This window comes from Cicer arietinum, chromosome 7 (assembly GCF_000331145.2).
Source record: "Cicer arietinum cultivar CDC Frontier isolate Library 1 chromosome 7, Cicar.CDCFrontier_v2.0, whole genome shotgun sequence".
NCBI classification, from domain to species: domain Eukaryota; kingdom Viridiplantae; phylum Streptophyta; class Magnoliopsida; order Fabales; family Fabaceae; genus Cicer; species Cicer arietinum.
The window spans coordinates 9,779,167-9,795,656 of NC_021166.2; the positions used below are offsets into that span (position 1 = coordinate 9,779,167).

The following is a 16,490-nucleotide window of genomic DNA, read 5'->3' on the forward strand; positions in this document are numbered from 1 at the left end:
CAAGCCTATCAACTAACTTACCAATTAAACAACTAAATCGCTCTTTAACCATTTAAAAATATATATATGTTTTTTCTCGAAATTTCGACAGAGTATCCTCTGTAACTTCAACATTTCCAAATTTTGTAAAATCCCTGTTCAGCTTTCAATCCAGTCATAATTCAAATAACATAATCAAATTGCTTAATACACTTCTCAAAAAACTAAATAGACTTTCTAGACTCCAAAATAGCTGCAATTACATAGACTCAACAAATATTACAAAAATGGTCCTCGATCAAAGAGGCCTACAAAAAAAAAAAGTTTGTTGAGACTTGAATCAAATAATAGATTTCTACTCAGCTGCTTGTGAATTTAAAAAAATAAGCAACATAAAGGGGTAAGTCACAAAGACTTAGTGAGGAGACAACAAGCACCATCAATTAGAAGGGAAACACAAAAGACACGAATAACTGTTTAATCGCTTGACAGAAATATTAAAAATCCAGTGAATAACGAAACGAAATCAAAGTGAACAACCTTAAAATCATTATAAAAATCAAACAAGTAACAATACAAATTCTTTAGAACCAAGAGGCGGCTTTATCTCATTGATAGCCCTTTTCTCATAAGGGTGGCCTTTCCCTTACGGGCGGCTCCATCTAACGGATGACCCTCTCCTCTCAATCCCGCAACGCATCGTCACGTATCAATTAGGGAGCTTACATCACGTTGATAGCCCTCTCCTCCTACGGATGACATTTCTCATAGGGGCGGCTCCATCTAACGGGTAACTCTCCTTAATCAACACGAGGTAACTAGGTGCACCTAACGATTTAACAACAATAACACCGAATTCCCAAAACGCGCATTTAAAATCATTTCATCGTAATTCATGAAAAACATATTCAATCGCACAACAATTCAAGATTTAAATACTTTAACTCAAACGTAAATCAAATTAATAACATATTATATAACAACGACCGTTAAATTAAATAATTGACGAAATCGAGATAAAATTCAAAGGTTGTGTTCCCCAAATTTTTCAATAAATACTTTAATATAGAAAACAACAAAATAATAATAATAGCATTATAAAAATATATGACGATGATCGTCGTCAACTCACAGTTATGGAGAATCGTCTAAATTTACTCTCCAACAACTCTCAGAGTAGCCGGTAAAGTCTCAGTTGACAAATCTGAGTATCAAAAATATTTCCAAGACTTTAGAGAAATTTATTCTAAAGTTTAACTACCTCTAGGAAACCATCAACATCATTTAAATATACTCTAAGCACAAAATAAGATTTTTACTCAAAACTACATTTTTCTATGAATTCATAATAGGATTAGAGTTGTGCATTTACCTCAATGAGTCTCAATAAACCACTTTCAAGAGATGGGTACCTTTTTCCTTCCTTAGAACACAAACCCTAACCCAAAAATCCCAATCAAAAGAATTTGTAGGAGTTTGAGAAATTAAGCTTGTGGGGATGTTAAATCTCTTTTAAGGATTGAGGGTTTGAGTAATAGAGTGAGAAGAAGCAAGGAGAAGGGAAGGAAAAGAAAGAAAGGAAAAAAAACAATAAAAAAGGGGGAGAGGAGTGTGTGCCGAGAGGGAGAGAGAGAAAAATAGGAGAAAATGAGGAAGTGAGATGAAAAGGGAGTGAGAGTGAGTGGGGTTAATTTGTTTTTTATTTATTATTATTAATTATTATTATTATATTTTTTTTTTTTTTGGCACGGGACGTGTCAGAAATGAAATGTCCAGTAGTTACATTTTTTTTACCGAAAATTTCAAATAATCCGGTATATAATTTATTTAATTATTTATTTTTTGAAATAGGAATGAAAAAACACAACAGATTTTTTTATAATAATAACAACAATAACAGAGTAAATTATATTTAATAAAATAAAATAAATTCAACCAATAAAATACATTAAAGTAAAGAAAAAAATATCACAAATTGAAGGAAAAAAATACATTAAATTTAAATTTTATTATTATTATTATTATTTTTTTATTTATTTATTAGATCAAGAAAAAAATGAGAAAGTTAGTATAATATAACAAGTAGTTTATTTTGGTAAATCTATTAAACCGCATTTTTTTCTCCAATGGAAGGTATTTTATTTTATTTTAATAATAGAATTTTGATTTTTTAATTATTTTAAATTTATTTAAAAAATCAAAATACTATTAATAAAATAAAATACATTAAAAAAATACATCAAATGTTGACTAAATGTGCCAAAATAAAAAACGTGTCCCTAATATTTTTCCCATAAAATAACAACATATTTTCTCAACAACTATCTCCTATTTTTACTGCGAATATTTTATAAAATAATAACTTATTTTCTTAACAACTCACTCCTATTTTTATTCTTCTTATTTTTATTCCGATCTAATAAATAACAAAATAAATAAATAATAATAATAAAATATAATTAATGTAATTAAAAAATAATAATAAAAATATTTAAAAATATATAAAATTTTAATAATATAATTTAATTTATTATTATTAATATAATTTAATTTATTCTTTAATTTATTAATAATATTTTGTTTTTTAAAATATTATAATTATTTTTGTTTAATTAAATATACCATTTTGTAATTGTAAAAAATGAGAAGAAAAAAATTTATAAGTTTAATACATAGTTGCATCATCGTAAAATTTTAAAGAAATGAAATTTCCAGTGATCATCCGGAAATTTCAAATTTCGGGTAGTTATAAATCAATACTGGAAATTTCATTATTGAAATTTTCGGTATTGAAAATCAATACCGGATATTTTAAATTTTCGGGTGGTACTCTCGGAAATTTCAAAAAATAAAATTTCCAGTATTGATTTATAACTACCGGAAATTTCATTCATTCTGAAATTTCCAGTAAAACAAAAATTCAACAGCACTCACTCTTTCGGAAAACACAAGAAGTATGAGGCAACTTTTTTATTTTTACAGTTTTATTAAGGGTATTTTAGACATTTTAAACATAAAATTTTTAAATGCCGGGGTATAGGGTTAATTGAGGGGATACAAAAGGCAACTTTCTTCAAATTATGGTTTGCCTCCTTGTAAAAGACTAGTTCATTTTGTGAAACCCAACTCTCTTTGCTTTGCTTGGGCTCAAATATTTATTCAAAAAAAAAAAAAAGCACCCGCTCAAACAAACTTTATTTTGCTTTATTACTTGGAAATATATGGGATTGAACATATTTTGATTACTAGAGCTGGAGTCCAAACACTTTTTTTTATGAGTGAGTCATAATATCTTCTTACATGACAAGGGATTCAGATTTTTAAAAGAACATCAAAACAAAACAGTAATTCATTTGAAAAAGATAACACCACTCTTATTTCGTAGTTCAAAACTGAGTGTAGTCAACTTAGGCACTCATCAAAATTCACTTAACTGTAACATTATGAACTATGATGCAGGCTTGGAAGCCAAAACAGTACTCACCAAAGGTCAATCTCTGTTAAATGAACAGAGAAGCTGTAATTGGTAAACCTTAGAAAAAATTGCTATTAGTGATGAAATTACCGGTTCAGGCGAGGTTCTCTGCACCTTGCAATAACTTAACCCACCTAAAAGCCTGATTGAAGTAATGGTTTAGGGAGATTTGCAATTAGTAGTCTATACTCTATGGTGAAAGAAGGTTGCCACTTACCTCAATCCAAGGTCATGGCATGCCACAAGTCAGATGCTTACCATTATAAATGACAGATTTTTGAAAGACTACAAGCAAGAATCCAACCCAAGACTTCTGACTCTTGAGTTTTTGACACAGTTCAGATCTATCAGTTGAGCCGTGCTTCATTGGCGTGATTGTCGTTATTTGAAAAATAGTGTGATGCACACTAGGAAGGAAAAAATTTCTAGGCATCAAGTGGCGGGAACAGAAGCAGCATTCCGATTCTCCACTGAATCAAAAAATTCTACGACTTGTCTACGTCTCCTTATACGGGAAGGACACTTGGATAATAGATCTTTGGCCTCAGAGAGTTTACCTTCTCTGATGAAAGATTCAAAAACATGAAGATAGGCTGAATGAGACACAGGATTTCCCTTTCTCCATGCCTTCAAGAATTTCTCGGCATCCTCCACGGTCCCAGACTTTGAAATAAACTGCACAATGGGTTTGGTGAATGGAGTGTACTTGTGTTTCCACATCAAACATAAAAGGACAAGTGCCTCCTCCAATTTACCAATTCCTAACAGGTTTTCAATCACTTTCTCATATGTAGGTTGCCTAGGAGATGCATCACAATTTCTAACCATCTCTGCGAGAAACTTGTACGCGTCGTCTATTTTTTCTTGACTAAGCCAACTATCAACCAGAACGCTTATTGCCCCAGCATCTGCGTTGCAGCCCTTTTCAATCATCTTAAGTAAACAATGTAATGCCTTATCTACTTCGTTGGCGGCACAATACCCTTGAATCAAGATGGACCAAGTATTGCTATCAGGGATGCAGCCACAACATTCCATATCCTCTAGCACCTTGTGTGCTTCTTCAAGCCTCTTCATCTTACAAAGTCCAAAAACCACTTGACTGTAGGTGACGCTATCGGGTTCAAAGCCAGCATTACTCATAGTCTTAACAATTTTTTCAGCTTCATCAAATTTCCCAGCACTTGTCAAAGACCTGTGGATTCCGTCATAGATTTCCTTGGTGAGAGTATGCCCTACGGATTCATATTTTTTGGCTACCCTGAAAGCTAGATCAGAATTTGGAAAATCGCTTGTACTGATGGCGTTTAAAAGGACACAGCAATCGTGAGTTGACGGCTTATATGAACCATCCATCATAAGCTCATAAAGCTCGACAGCATTCTCTATCATCTGATTCTTTACAAGCTGCATTGTTATCGTTGTATAAGTATCAATATCCAATTGATAACGGACACTCTTCATCTCCTCAAGAATACTCCAAAACTCCTTAATTGAGCCAGGCCTAGCAAGAACTCTTGCAACTGCATTATAAGTCACTGTATTGTGTTCATAAACAGATTGACTCCCAACCCAATGAAAGAACTTATAAGCCTTTAAAGGACAATTTTGAAGCTCTTTCAAAACCCTTGTTACAAAACTATCCGAAAGTCGAATTTCAAGCTCTGCAAGTTCATTCATAACCTCATCACCCCACTCAGATCCTAAAATGACACCAACCACCTTGTTGAAAACAATTCCTCTAGCTTTTTCCTGAAGCATCATCTTAAAGAAGCGTTGAAGACGAAGCGAATCCTTGTACATATTTTCCCTACTAAAACTATCTAAAATCGACACATATATCACTCGATCAATACAAAACCCCTTTTTCTTCATCATCCTTAGACTAATCCAAAATTCATCAATTGTCGCCTTATTCCCTAAAATACTAACGATTAAGTTACAAACTGAAGAACTTGCCTTAAACCATTTTTTCCTAATGACCCAATTGAAAAAGCAAGAAGCTTTTTGTGGGTCCTTTTCCAATTGCTTCAAAATGTAAACAACAGTTTCATGGGTCAAAGATGGGTAACATTTTTCTAACTCATGCTCTAACCCTTGAGACCAAACGTTGGTCAAAACAAGCTCTACAACGGAATTCGGCTTCGAAGAAAAACAGCGTTTTTGGTGAAGCCGTAAATCGTGAAACGGAAACGGACTCAAAAGGGGTTGTAAAGTATAGGGAGAAAAGTGAGAAACCTGGTTGTGAGTGAGTTCGAATGAGCGAATAGTGATGACTCGGATGGCGAGTGGCGAGTTGAGGAAACTGACGGTAGCAGCAATAGCTTTTATCCCTTTCATTGCCGATCGGATGGAAATGCAGGCAAGTTTGAGATCAATCCATTCCCAGCACAATATTCGAAATCAAAATGTGCTTCAATTGTTGGGGACGGCCCGTGGGTATAAACTATAAACCCATATTTCAAAGACCCAATTTTTCCCTCGTACCCAAAACAACATATTATTTCAGGTATTTTATTAAAATGTTAAATTCTAATTTTATTGTTTGTATATATTGTGCTGGAGTTTAACTAATTTGTTTTATAAGCTAAAATCACATAATAACAGTAAAAAAAAAAAAAAAACTACTACGTAGGTAAATTATGAAAAATATTAGTTGTAAATAAATTTTGAAAATGTAACAATATGTGGACAGATGAAAAACAATACATACGTGATATGTGGCGAAAATTCTCAATGAACTGTTTTTTTAGATGGTCTATATTAACTAATGAAAATATAAAAAGTCTAAAATAACTATTAATTAAAATAAAAATAATAAGGCATCTAAAATTCGATTATGATAGATTCTAATATCAAAAGTGGTGTAGAAGCCACTACTACAGAACAATCTATTTGACATCAATTGGAAAACATATACCATATATTCAATAAATGAGACTTAATTTTGAACTTTAATATTATGAAAAAATTAGATATTTGAAACCCTAGCTTTATTAGCCAAAGGGTGGGGTAAGGAGGTTTTGATGTCACTTCTTGGGATCAGAACTCCCAACAAAATATCGATTATGATTGTAGATTATGAAGTAATGGATTTTGATACAAATAATTTATAGATTATTTTTTTAGAAATTTATTTTACATTTGTCTATTAAAATAAAAATTATTTTAAAAAAATTCAATTATACAAAAATATTTTTTAAAAAAGTTACTAAAAGAATTTCATATTTAAGTAATTTTTAGATTTTTTTTCCAATAAATTGTAACAAACAAAATAAAACTTTGAAAAGTTATTATTTTATTTAAAAAAGTGAATTTTTTAGAAAGAAAAAAACAATACTATTGAAAACAATAATAATCAAACAATCATCACTCGTTGATGGAAATTAAATAGCAGTGTAACATTTTCACATAAATAGATATAATAGACTGACTTAAATAGATATCAAAACTACTACAATTTTTTAGTGAATTTTTTCTTTATTTACTTGGATACCAACATCATTCTCAAATATATTCTATAATACCTTACTCTTTTTTTTTTTAGTGAATTTTAATTGTAATAATGTTTAGTTTTAAGTAGATAGTTTGTATTTTTTAGTTGTATATTGCTTCGTGTTTATTAGTGTGTTGGTATTATATAAGTTTTTCATGGTTAAGCTTATGCATATCTCAACCTTGTTAAATATATGTCTAAATATAAATATTTTTGTTGTAGTTTTTTATTTTTATTTTAATGAAAGTATAATTGTTCAACCGATGATTGAACATAGAGAGTTATTATTGTTTCTCAAGATTTTTACATGAACAGTTTTAAGAATCTTTACAAAGAACATCATTACTCTTGTGGTGGTTCATCACTAGATTTTATAATTCATTTTAAATGGGACAATTGTTCTTGCCACTTCTCATTTTATTTAATTTATATGTTTTCTTTCTCTTCTTAATAATATAATTTTTTGTATATTTTCCTTTACTTTCTTACTAGTTTGTTCAAGAATTTTTCAATAAACACAAAATTCGGTATTGTGCATTAATTAAAATCAATTGTGCATTCATTAAAATCAATGTCACCAATGGGGATGCTTGACCCAATAAGCATGAGTACCAAATAGGTTTTCATGTTGGAGAGAAAAGTAAGGTGGTAACTGTTACAGAGTGTCTTTAACAAGACTTCTCTAGGATCCCCTATTTTTAATATTAAAATAATTAGTTGTTGTTGAAATGTTATAATTTAGAGTTATTGGCGAAAGTCATGTAATGATTGATTGAGTTGTTGGATTTAAGAGATTGAGTACTCATTTTGTTTCACAATAAATGCTATTTTAGTAAATAAAATTAATTTCAAAATAAATTTTAAATTTTAAATTTGAAATATAAATATTAATTATTTTTTAATTGTACCCACCTATTAACTAATACTACGTAGATCATTTCTAAAACATTGTATTCTTCTTTACATTTATAATAATACAACAATTACTAATAAAGATAATTTTAAAAAATTACTATTTTAATCATTTATTTTACGGACATTTTTTTTAATATGCATGCAATGAATAATTTGTAAAAGTGACTCTGACTATGAGATGCATTGAGTACAAGTACTAACATTGAAAATTTATAAAATAAATGATTGTACACATTAAACTCGCTAAGTATTTTTCCTTTTTATTTTTTTTACTTTTTTTTTATATATTTCATTTTATTTTGCTTTACTTTTATTGATGTGAATTTTTAAGATAGAGTCATCACAATGAATTAATATGTATGGATTGACGTAAAAAATCCGATAATACATATTGACTTAAACTCTAAATTTAAAGTCCATATTTTAAAAGCGTTTTGTAGTCGGACTCTAAAAAAACATATACTCTTATTGAGATAATTTGGTCAAACTTAGGGTTAACTTATGCCCGCAATACATGAAAAAATATCTATATATATATATATATATTGACCATTGCTATTTGTTATGATGAATTTACTCAAAAAATAATATAACCCATAAAAATTAAAAATTTGACTGATAATTAGCAATTGGTTAACCATACATAGGAGAGTGAGTGATTATAATTTATAAGTGTTACATACACCAAATATTTTTCTTATTCTTTTCAAACATTTCTTGTAACAACTAACATTTTCCATATATATTATTTTGAAAGAAAGTGTGGAAAATATTTTAACATAATAAGAAATAAACTATGCAGAATTTAAACAATTTTTATATTATATTTAAAAGAATATTAATTGTATTTAAAAAAAATTTACAACATATAAAAAGTTGCACAATTTTTTTTTATAAAATGACTACATATTACAAAATTTAAATAAAAAATAAAAAACAATTACATAACAAATTCATATAATATCTTGTCTATTTTTAAAGAGGACTTTATCATGCGGCCCTATGAAATCCATAATCCTTTGAACGGGACCTAGACAAGTCAAATAATTCATTTTAACAGCTCTATAAAAAAGGATATACCCATCACATACACAACTTCATTGTGTCACTATTGAAAGAAAGTTCACCACTTGTAATAATGTAAGAGATCATGTTAAAAACTATCAAAATGTAAGTAATAAAAACGAAATTAAAAATAAATATAAGAGAATAAATATGAAATTCAACCTATTTAATAATAATAATAGTTATTATTATTATTTGTGTTTTGCCAACATGTGCTACTATTAAGCACGTTTTTTTTACATTGTCTGTTATAAAATAATTGATCAATTTATAAAAAGAAAGCTACCTTACAATAATTGACCATTTCAATTTATAACACATTATTTGTGACTGTATCATTCAATTAATATTATTTGTATTATTTTCAATATATTATATTTTATTATGCATCTATAATATTAATAATGCATCAATATTTAACAAAAATAATTTATTGAAAATACTATTTTCTATTTTATTTATATATAATTTTTTAATATATGAGTTTTTTTATTTAAATATCCTTTTTTTTAAGTCACCAAAAGAGCCACATTGGAAAATACCAAAATGCCTTATATTTTTTCACCACAATTTCGTCCTGCGACCAAATGAAGGAATTTTTTTTCCGAATATAATAATAAAAATTAATAATGATAAAAATAATTATTATTAAAAAAAAGAGTAAAACTATATTAATAAAATCAAAGAAAATATGAAACGTTTCAACTTATACCAAACAAATGATATAGATGGTCCAATTTGTTAAGGTGTCACAATCCTCAAATAAAGGATATTGGCCAAAATAGTAAAAAAAAAAATCATCAATTTAGTATATTTTGTTTGATGTTATTAAAATAATTCATTATTATTTTTAACTATAAATATTTTTATTATTATTATTATTATTATTTTTATGAATTTTTATTTATTAAATCCAAAAAAATAGGAGAAAATTGTTAATAAAATAGAATATAGTTGTTAAAATAATATAACAAATAATTCTAAGAGGGAGTTGTTAAAATAATAATATAAATTTATCTACAAAATAGGTGGTAGTTGTTAAAATAATATATCAAATTATTTGTTTTGACACATCTATTAAACTAATAGAATTTTGGTTTTTTTAAAATATTTTTATTATTTTATTTTATTAAATTAACAATTATTCAATTGTTAAAATGAAGATTTTTTTGAAGACTCTCTACATGGTAGGAAGCTACCTGCGTCAAAATAAAATTTCTTTGTGCGGTCACCATGATGGAGATATGACCTTTTTAAGATAAAAAAAAGTAAGACATTTTAATATATATTTTTAAACATGGTGTATTTTGGTGATTTATTTTTTTAAAAACATTTAAATAAAAAAACCTAATATATATAAGAAGATCAAATAATTTAATTATTTTGAAATTACTAAGTAATGATATTATTTGTAAAGCCTTGAAAACAATAAAATGTGCATTAAAAATCAACTTGTATAGTATTCACTTATAATTTTCATACATTGATATAACACTTTATTCTTATAATATATCATCGGTATAAAATTAGTTCTTATATTTTTATATTTTTTAAAGAATAAAATAATAATAGTAGTGTACACCCGTCTTTTTCCATTGAAAATAGGCGAAGTGCGAGGCATAGTTGTTGATGTTATTGTGTGTAAGAAACCAAACAAGATGAGTCAGCAAAACTTCACAGTGCCACAAAAAGCAAGTGATGATTTGACTGATGGAAAAGCAAAGTCTTCTCTTTTATGAGTTGAGACTCCTTGCTCCCAAAGGAAACAATACTTTTTTTACCTCTTTTCTCACCGCCACAAACAAGCAATCCTCAACCAAACAAAACCATCACTTTCATTTCACTGCACAGTGCTCATCTTCTGAACAAACAAAGAAACAAGCTGATATCATCATCATGGACTTCCACATCATGCCCAGTATTCACTCTTCAAACCGCCTCTCTACTCTCCAACCTGCTCGACTTCACTCTGCTGGTACTACTTGTTTTTCTACTTTCTTTTATTACTTTCCTGTGCTCTTTACTTTTTTTGTTTGTCTGAGTACCCTTTTCTGTTTTTTCTTTCTCTGAAGTTTTATTCTTTACTGGGAAAAAGCATTTCGGTTTGTATTGCATAGTCTATAGTTGGCTTGTGTTGTATGACACTGTTTGATGAGATCCTTTATTTATATATTAAGGTAAAAAATAACTAGTGTTCTAGCACCTTAAATCTTACTAGTGACTGTAAATAGAGTTTATTTTTTATGACGATTAAACTTGGCTGAAGTTGATGATGATGTTGGTGAATGGAATTTAGTAGCTGAATTGATGGTTTGTGTAAGTTGTCAATAAGAATGAAGAGTTTAGGGAACATAAAAACTAATTTTGCTTCGTTTGGAAGTACACTTCTAGACAATTTATGTCCTCTGCACTTCTACTTCTTGCATAGGTTCAAGTTGGAATTAGGCCCCTCAATGAAGGAATTATGTTGTATTACTTTGCTAATTCAGGTTTATTAGTGTATATGAGAAACCAAACAATGACTCCAAATATTTCTTCCCTTTTTTACCCCTGAGTAAGGCATGCCAATAAAGTATTGGCAAGAACCTGTTACCAACATTAGTAATTAATACCAAGATCTTTAGGTTGCCGCAGTTAGATCCTGTTGTAGTATTTATTTAATCAGTGTAACCCCTCAGCTTCAACCTGCTTAACATCCCCTAATCCATGGCGCTTGTAATGAGTGCATCCCCTTGTAGCACCAAAAATCCTTAAGGAAATAAAGTCGCCACCTTGCTATAAGCTAGAGCTACAAACATAGTCGTAAGCACGTGCCTTGAAATGATATCAAAGTGAGGCCGTGGGTTTGAATTCCTTGGGTGACATGGGAAAATGGTTTTATTTACTCAGTATCACCGTTAGGATCCAATGGTCTTGGCTGGCTCGACATCTCAGTCCATATCGTGAACCAATCAAATTAGCTTGATGATACGTCTAATAGAACATCAATTTCACTTGTACATATATGGAAACTTTTTTTATCAATTGTCATGTGCACGACTACTGATTTAACTTTGTATATTTTATAATATGGTTAAGTTTCATTTTTGCTTATGGTTGTCCCATTTGCTTTTCATTTGAGAAATTGAGATGCTCTTTTTATGTCATGCTATGTGGAACTATTGTGCTTGTGCTACAAAAGCTTGCTAACACTGATCCCTTTCATACTGCAGATGATTATTCAGTCATCCATTACACAGATGTCGATGATGTGTTCCAATCTGATATCCGATGTCCTTTTTGTGATTTTGAAATTCAAGTTCCTTTGCTCTGCAGTGATTTGGAAGAGGAGTATTGTTCTTCCCTAAACAATGTGGTATAACCTTTCTGTTCCCCAAGTTTTTGGGAAAAAAATGGAACTTCAACATGTCCATACAACTAGGAAAAAAAAAATCATAGTTAAAAACTAGGAAAAATAGAACTTGGACATTTCTATACACTTTATGCAAGTTAACAATGGTTAAAATATCTGATTCTATTTTTCTTCATCAGGTTTGTCCTGTGTGTGAAGAAAATTTAGGGAAGGATACAATCACACAGTTTGCACATTCAAGCTCGCGAAAGGTATGTTTTGCTTATCTCAAAATTGCTGTGTACTAAAATGTAATCTGGCATAAGTTTGAATTTATTGCATTTTCTTGTTGTCTGACACAATTCTATATATTGATATTTGATCTGAAGTGGGGGTGGAAGTCTGAGAAATCTAGCATATGGTCTGGTAATTCAGCAATGTTTGGCAAGAAATTAGCTGCCATGGGAAACAAACAAGAATCGATACCTGATCCGCTTTTGTCACCATTTGTCTGCAACGTGCCCATTCCTGAATTGAATGGTATCCATCAAGGTGAAAAATCCAGCCTCAGCAAAAAAGATATAGACTTTCATAATGTTAAAAGGTATGGTTCTTTTTCCCTTAGAGATTTGTAGTTGTGCTGAGTTGGCATAACAAGAGAAACCTTGAATAACTTACGCCCCATTTACTTTGTGGAAACATTGTGTGCGTTTATTTTATAAAATGTGTGTTATTTTATCTTGATGAGAGACTGTTTAAATGAAGCATTATCATGGAGAGAAGATGAATTTAAATGAAACATTACCACAGAGAGAAGATGAAATGCTAGATAATGAATATGCATTTCCGAAAATAATGAAAACAGTTTTTTTGACATTTTCATTGTTTTTAGAAATGTAGACAATTTCACTTTACAAAATCTTCTAGAAACTGTTACTTCGTAGTTGTAAATTGTCGAGAATCATGGTTGAGTTCAAGAAATAATTGAAGAGAAGTATAAAATTTGAAATGATATTGTGAGGAATTATGATATAATTAGAGTATGATGCACTTTTATATTGTGCTGTTAACGTAACTAAATTAACAAAACTCCACCTAACCATAACTAACTTATAACTACCTTGAACTATATCTAGCTAAATCTAACTATGTCTAACAGCTTGCAACTTAGAAGAACAACACAATATAAGAATAAAGAAAATACAATGTAATTAACTAAAGAAAATTACAAGAAAAAGAATACAAACCGTAAACAAGGAAGGCGATGTAGAAAGCGGTAGCGGCTAAGGTGCACAACTCTCGTCTAAGTCTTTCTGTCTATTTTGGGCTAACTTGAAAATCTTCCAGTGTCTTTAGGCACTCAATCCAATATAGAATAAAAAATCTCAATCTCGGGTCTTCAAATGTCAAGTTTGGCTAACAAAGCTTATTTACCTAAGGATGGAAACATTAAGAGAAATGTCTACCTACCATAAGGTAGAAGACCAAAGAGTTAAAAATACTTAGCATATAGAGAAAGATAAAATGTTTAACTACCATTAGATAGAAACATATAAGAAAGCCAATAATGACTAAAAATCAAAGAAGCATGCCACCAAATTTTGGGGTGCATGATAACCTTGAACATATATTTGGTATCTTACACCATTTGAAAAGAACTCATTGTGTGTTTGAGCACTAAACCAATAATACACGAAAGGATAAAAATCTTCACGGGTCAAATACAAAGCATAAACATCTTGTGAGTATCCAAATGAGATTTAACTAGCCAACACAAAAAATCTTCAGTTTTGAAAGTGACACAACAAACTATTTAAATTCCTTTGTGAACTTGGTCTTCAAAGATTGCAATTACGAAAAACACCACCGCTTCCATGAATTGGAAGGTTTCTCTTTTGACATGGTGCAAGATGTAGAAGAGGCTATTGAATTTTTCTCAAGAAAAGAAGAAAAAAAAGAAATGGAAAGAAATAGGGTGATTGGAGTTGAGATTTTCTCGAGTAATAATTAGGATCATCTCTTCAAGGAAGATTCCTTAGCTCTGAAACTATGTTGAGAATCATTGTTGAGCTCAAGTAATAATTGAAGAGAAGTATAAAACTTGAAATGATATTGTGAAAAATTATGATACAAGAGTATGGTGCACTTATATATAGTGCGTTTAATATAACTAACCTAACAAAACTCCACCTAACCATAATTAACTCATAACTACCTTAAACTATATCTAACATAAATATAGATGTTTATTTTGTGAAAACATTTTCTATTTCTATTTCTTAAAATTTGTGTACATTGTACTTTTGGAATATATTAAATATTTCTAGTATAGAAGTTCCTTTTTGCAGTCTTGCAAATGAAGAAATTTTAGACACTAACAGTTCGATCAAACTCCAATCCATTGCTGAATGGTGGCTACTGGTTTTGTCTCTGCAGGTCTGCGACTGATGATGTCGAGCAAGATCAACAAGAACAACGGCTGAAGGCAGCTTTTGTTCAAAATTTGATATTATCAACCATATTCGAGTAAATTTGTTTTAGAATTTAATTTATGGTGGCCGTAAGTCATGAATTAGTAGCAGCTTCTTACATATTCAGATAGCCTATGAATTATGATGCTGGTCCAAGAGGCACCGGGTTTTATTGCGGTGCGTCAGTTGAGGATGTGAAGTAGTGTAAGCAATAGTTATGTTGAGGCCATATGTATTTCATTGTATTTTTCAGACCTCTATTAAAGTTTGATTTTTCGGTTAAATCTGTAGAAATTTGTTTCGAATCTACTTTACTGCTGTATATCGAGGGCATGGTAATGGTGATCTCCTAGTAAGGTTACACTGATTCAATCCATATCAAAATCTCAAATTAATACCAAACTATATAGACATAACATTGTAAAATTCTCTCTGCAAAACCTTATAAAACTTAACTTGCAAGTATATTGTAAATATATATAGTATGAAATGGATAAGAAAGCTGGGTTTAAGAAATATAACATTTGAACGAACTAGATGATAGGTGTCATAATAACGGTAAAACCACTCTGAATGTGCTGCAATAATTTCAGTGTATGAAATTTAATCATCTTCTGTTTTCAATACTTTGGTAATGTTCAATAAGAGGGATATTAAGGTGTTTGTTTATACTTTAGTAGGTTACAGGTAAGATTCTCTCTCAATTGAATTTCACTGTTATAGTTTTGTATGTATTGGCACATATTTTTAGACTGTGACATAAATGAAGTATTTATTGATTTAATTTTTGTACATAAAATTATAGTAATAGAACTCTTTATTTATTGAAAAATGAAGAAGATCACAACTTATCTTGTTAGCCTACAAATTTTTAAGATATTTCACTATGTACTCCTATTATTTTTCTTTTATCTCAAAGATGAATAATGAAAAATAAAATAAAAAGTGTCTCTTTTGCGATTCTCGCAGCAAAATGAAATAAAAAAATAGATGATCATTATTACAATGGAATCATCATAAGTGAATATATCTTCATTCAAAATCTTAAAACATCAATTTTTTCATCCAATAGAGGATTAGTTACACACTCTTCCCTTAGTTACACACTTGATACACCAATACATTAAAGTATTATATTGATTATATCATTATTGGAATTAAACAAAAATTATTTAACATTACATTGTATTTTACTGGTGTCATCTTTGTTGTCTAGCTTATTATAGACTTAAACTCCCTTAATTGTTCATATATTTTTATCATGTCATATTTTACTAAACTCACAAGAAAAGAAAGAGATTTTGATTAGGTAGTATATTATGGAAGTTTGGTAGAAGAAGCACGCTGTGTGTGTGCAGAGTGGAGACACTGAAGACAGTGTGTGCCCAAACATGTGTGCCTTATATTTAACTCGTGTCGAAGAATAGCCTTAGCCCTTAGCAGACCAGGCTGGACATGCAAATTCGAGCCTGGCCCATATATGGCTGGCTACTTTACTTTACAGTTTACACTTTTACACACATTTTGTTGGCATGTGCTATGCTATGCTGATACTGATGCTGGAGCAACACTACAACATGAAATGCCTATCATTCCCTACTCATTATATATTATTGCTCATATAACACCCAACTCGAATTGGATTTGGTTCTCATCCGTTCCATAAAAAATGAATGGTTGATATCAGTTATTATTATGTAGTTTTAACCGTTTGATTTTTTATTGATAGTTGAGATTGTTTCCTGCACAAAACTGTCT

At 29.8% G+C, this 16,490-nt stretch overlaps 2 protein-coding genes across 2 annotated transcripts; one reads left to right on the forward strand and one right to left on the reverse strand.

The window, feature by feature from the left end:
* Nucleotides 1-3,327: 3,327 nt before the first annotated feature.
* On the reverse strand, nt 3,328-5,939 carry LOC101515755 (pentatricopeptide repeat-containing protein At3g48250, chloroplastic-like). The gene has a single exon (XM_004515845.2). It carries the CDS (start codon nt 5,792-5,794, stop codon nt 3,887-3,889), a length of 1,908 nt encoding a protein of 635 aa, XP_004515902.1. The 5' UTR covers nt 5,795-5,939; the 3' UTR covers nt 3,328-3,886.
* Nucleotides 5,940-10,599: 4,660 nt separating this feature from the next.
* LOC101502330 (protein DEHYDRATION-INDUCED 19 homolog 5-like) lies at nt 10,600-15,104 on the forward strand. The gene is made up of 5 exons (XM_004515806.4): nt 10,600-10,905; nt 12,143-12,285; nt 12,462-12,533; nt 12,651-12,865; nt 14,698-15,104. The coding sequence occupies exons 1-5, from the start codon at nt 10,641-10,643 to the stop codon at nt 14,789-14,791; spliced, it is 789 nt and encodes a 262-aa protein (XP_004515863.1). The 5' UTR covers nt 10,600-10,640; the 3' UTR covers nt 14,792-15,104.
* The last annotated feature ends 1,386 nt before the right edge of the window (nt 15,105-16,490 follow it).

Excerpts from the sequence above, each read along its gene's own strand:
- LOC101502330 (XM_004515806.4), top strand. The coding sequence starts at position 10,641 with ATGGAAAAGCAAAGTCTTCTCTTTTATGAGTTGAGACTCCTTGCTCCC. Across the intron at positions 10,906-12,142 it reads TGCTCGACTTCACTCTGCTG|ATGATTATTCAGTCATCCAT; the intron begins GTACTACTTGTT and ends TTCATACTGCAG. Across the intron at positions 12,286-12,461 it reads GTTCTTCCCTAAACAATGTG|GTTTGTCCTGTGTGTGAAGA; the intron begins GTATAACCTTTC and ends TTTCTTCATCAG.
- LOC101515755 (XM_004515845.2), bottom strand. The coding sequence starts at position 5,794 with ATGAAAGGGATAAAAGCTATTGCTGCTACCGTCAGTTTCCTCAACTCG.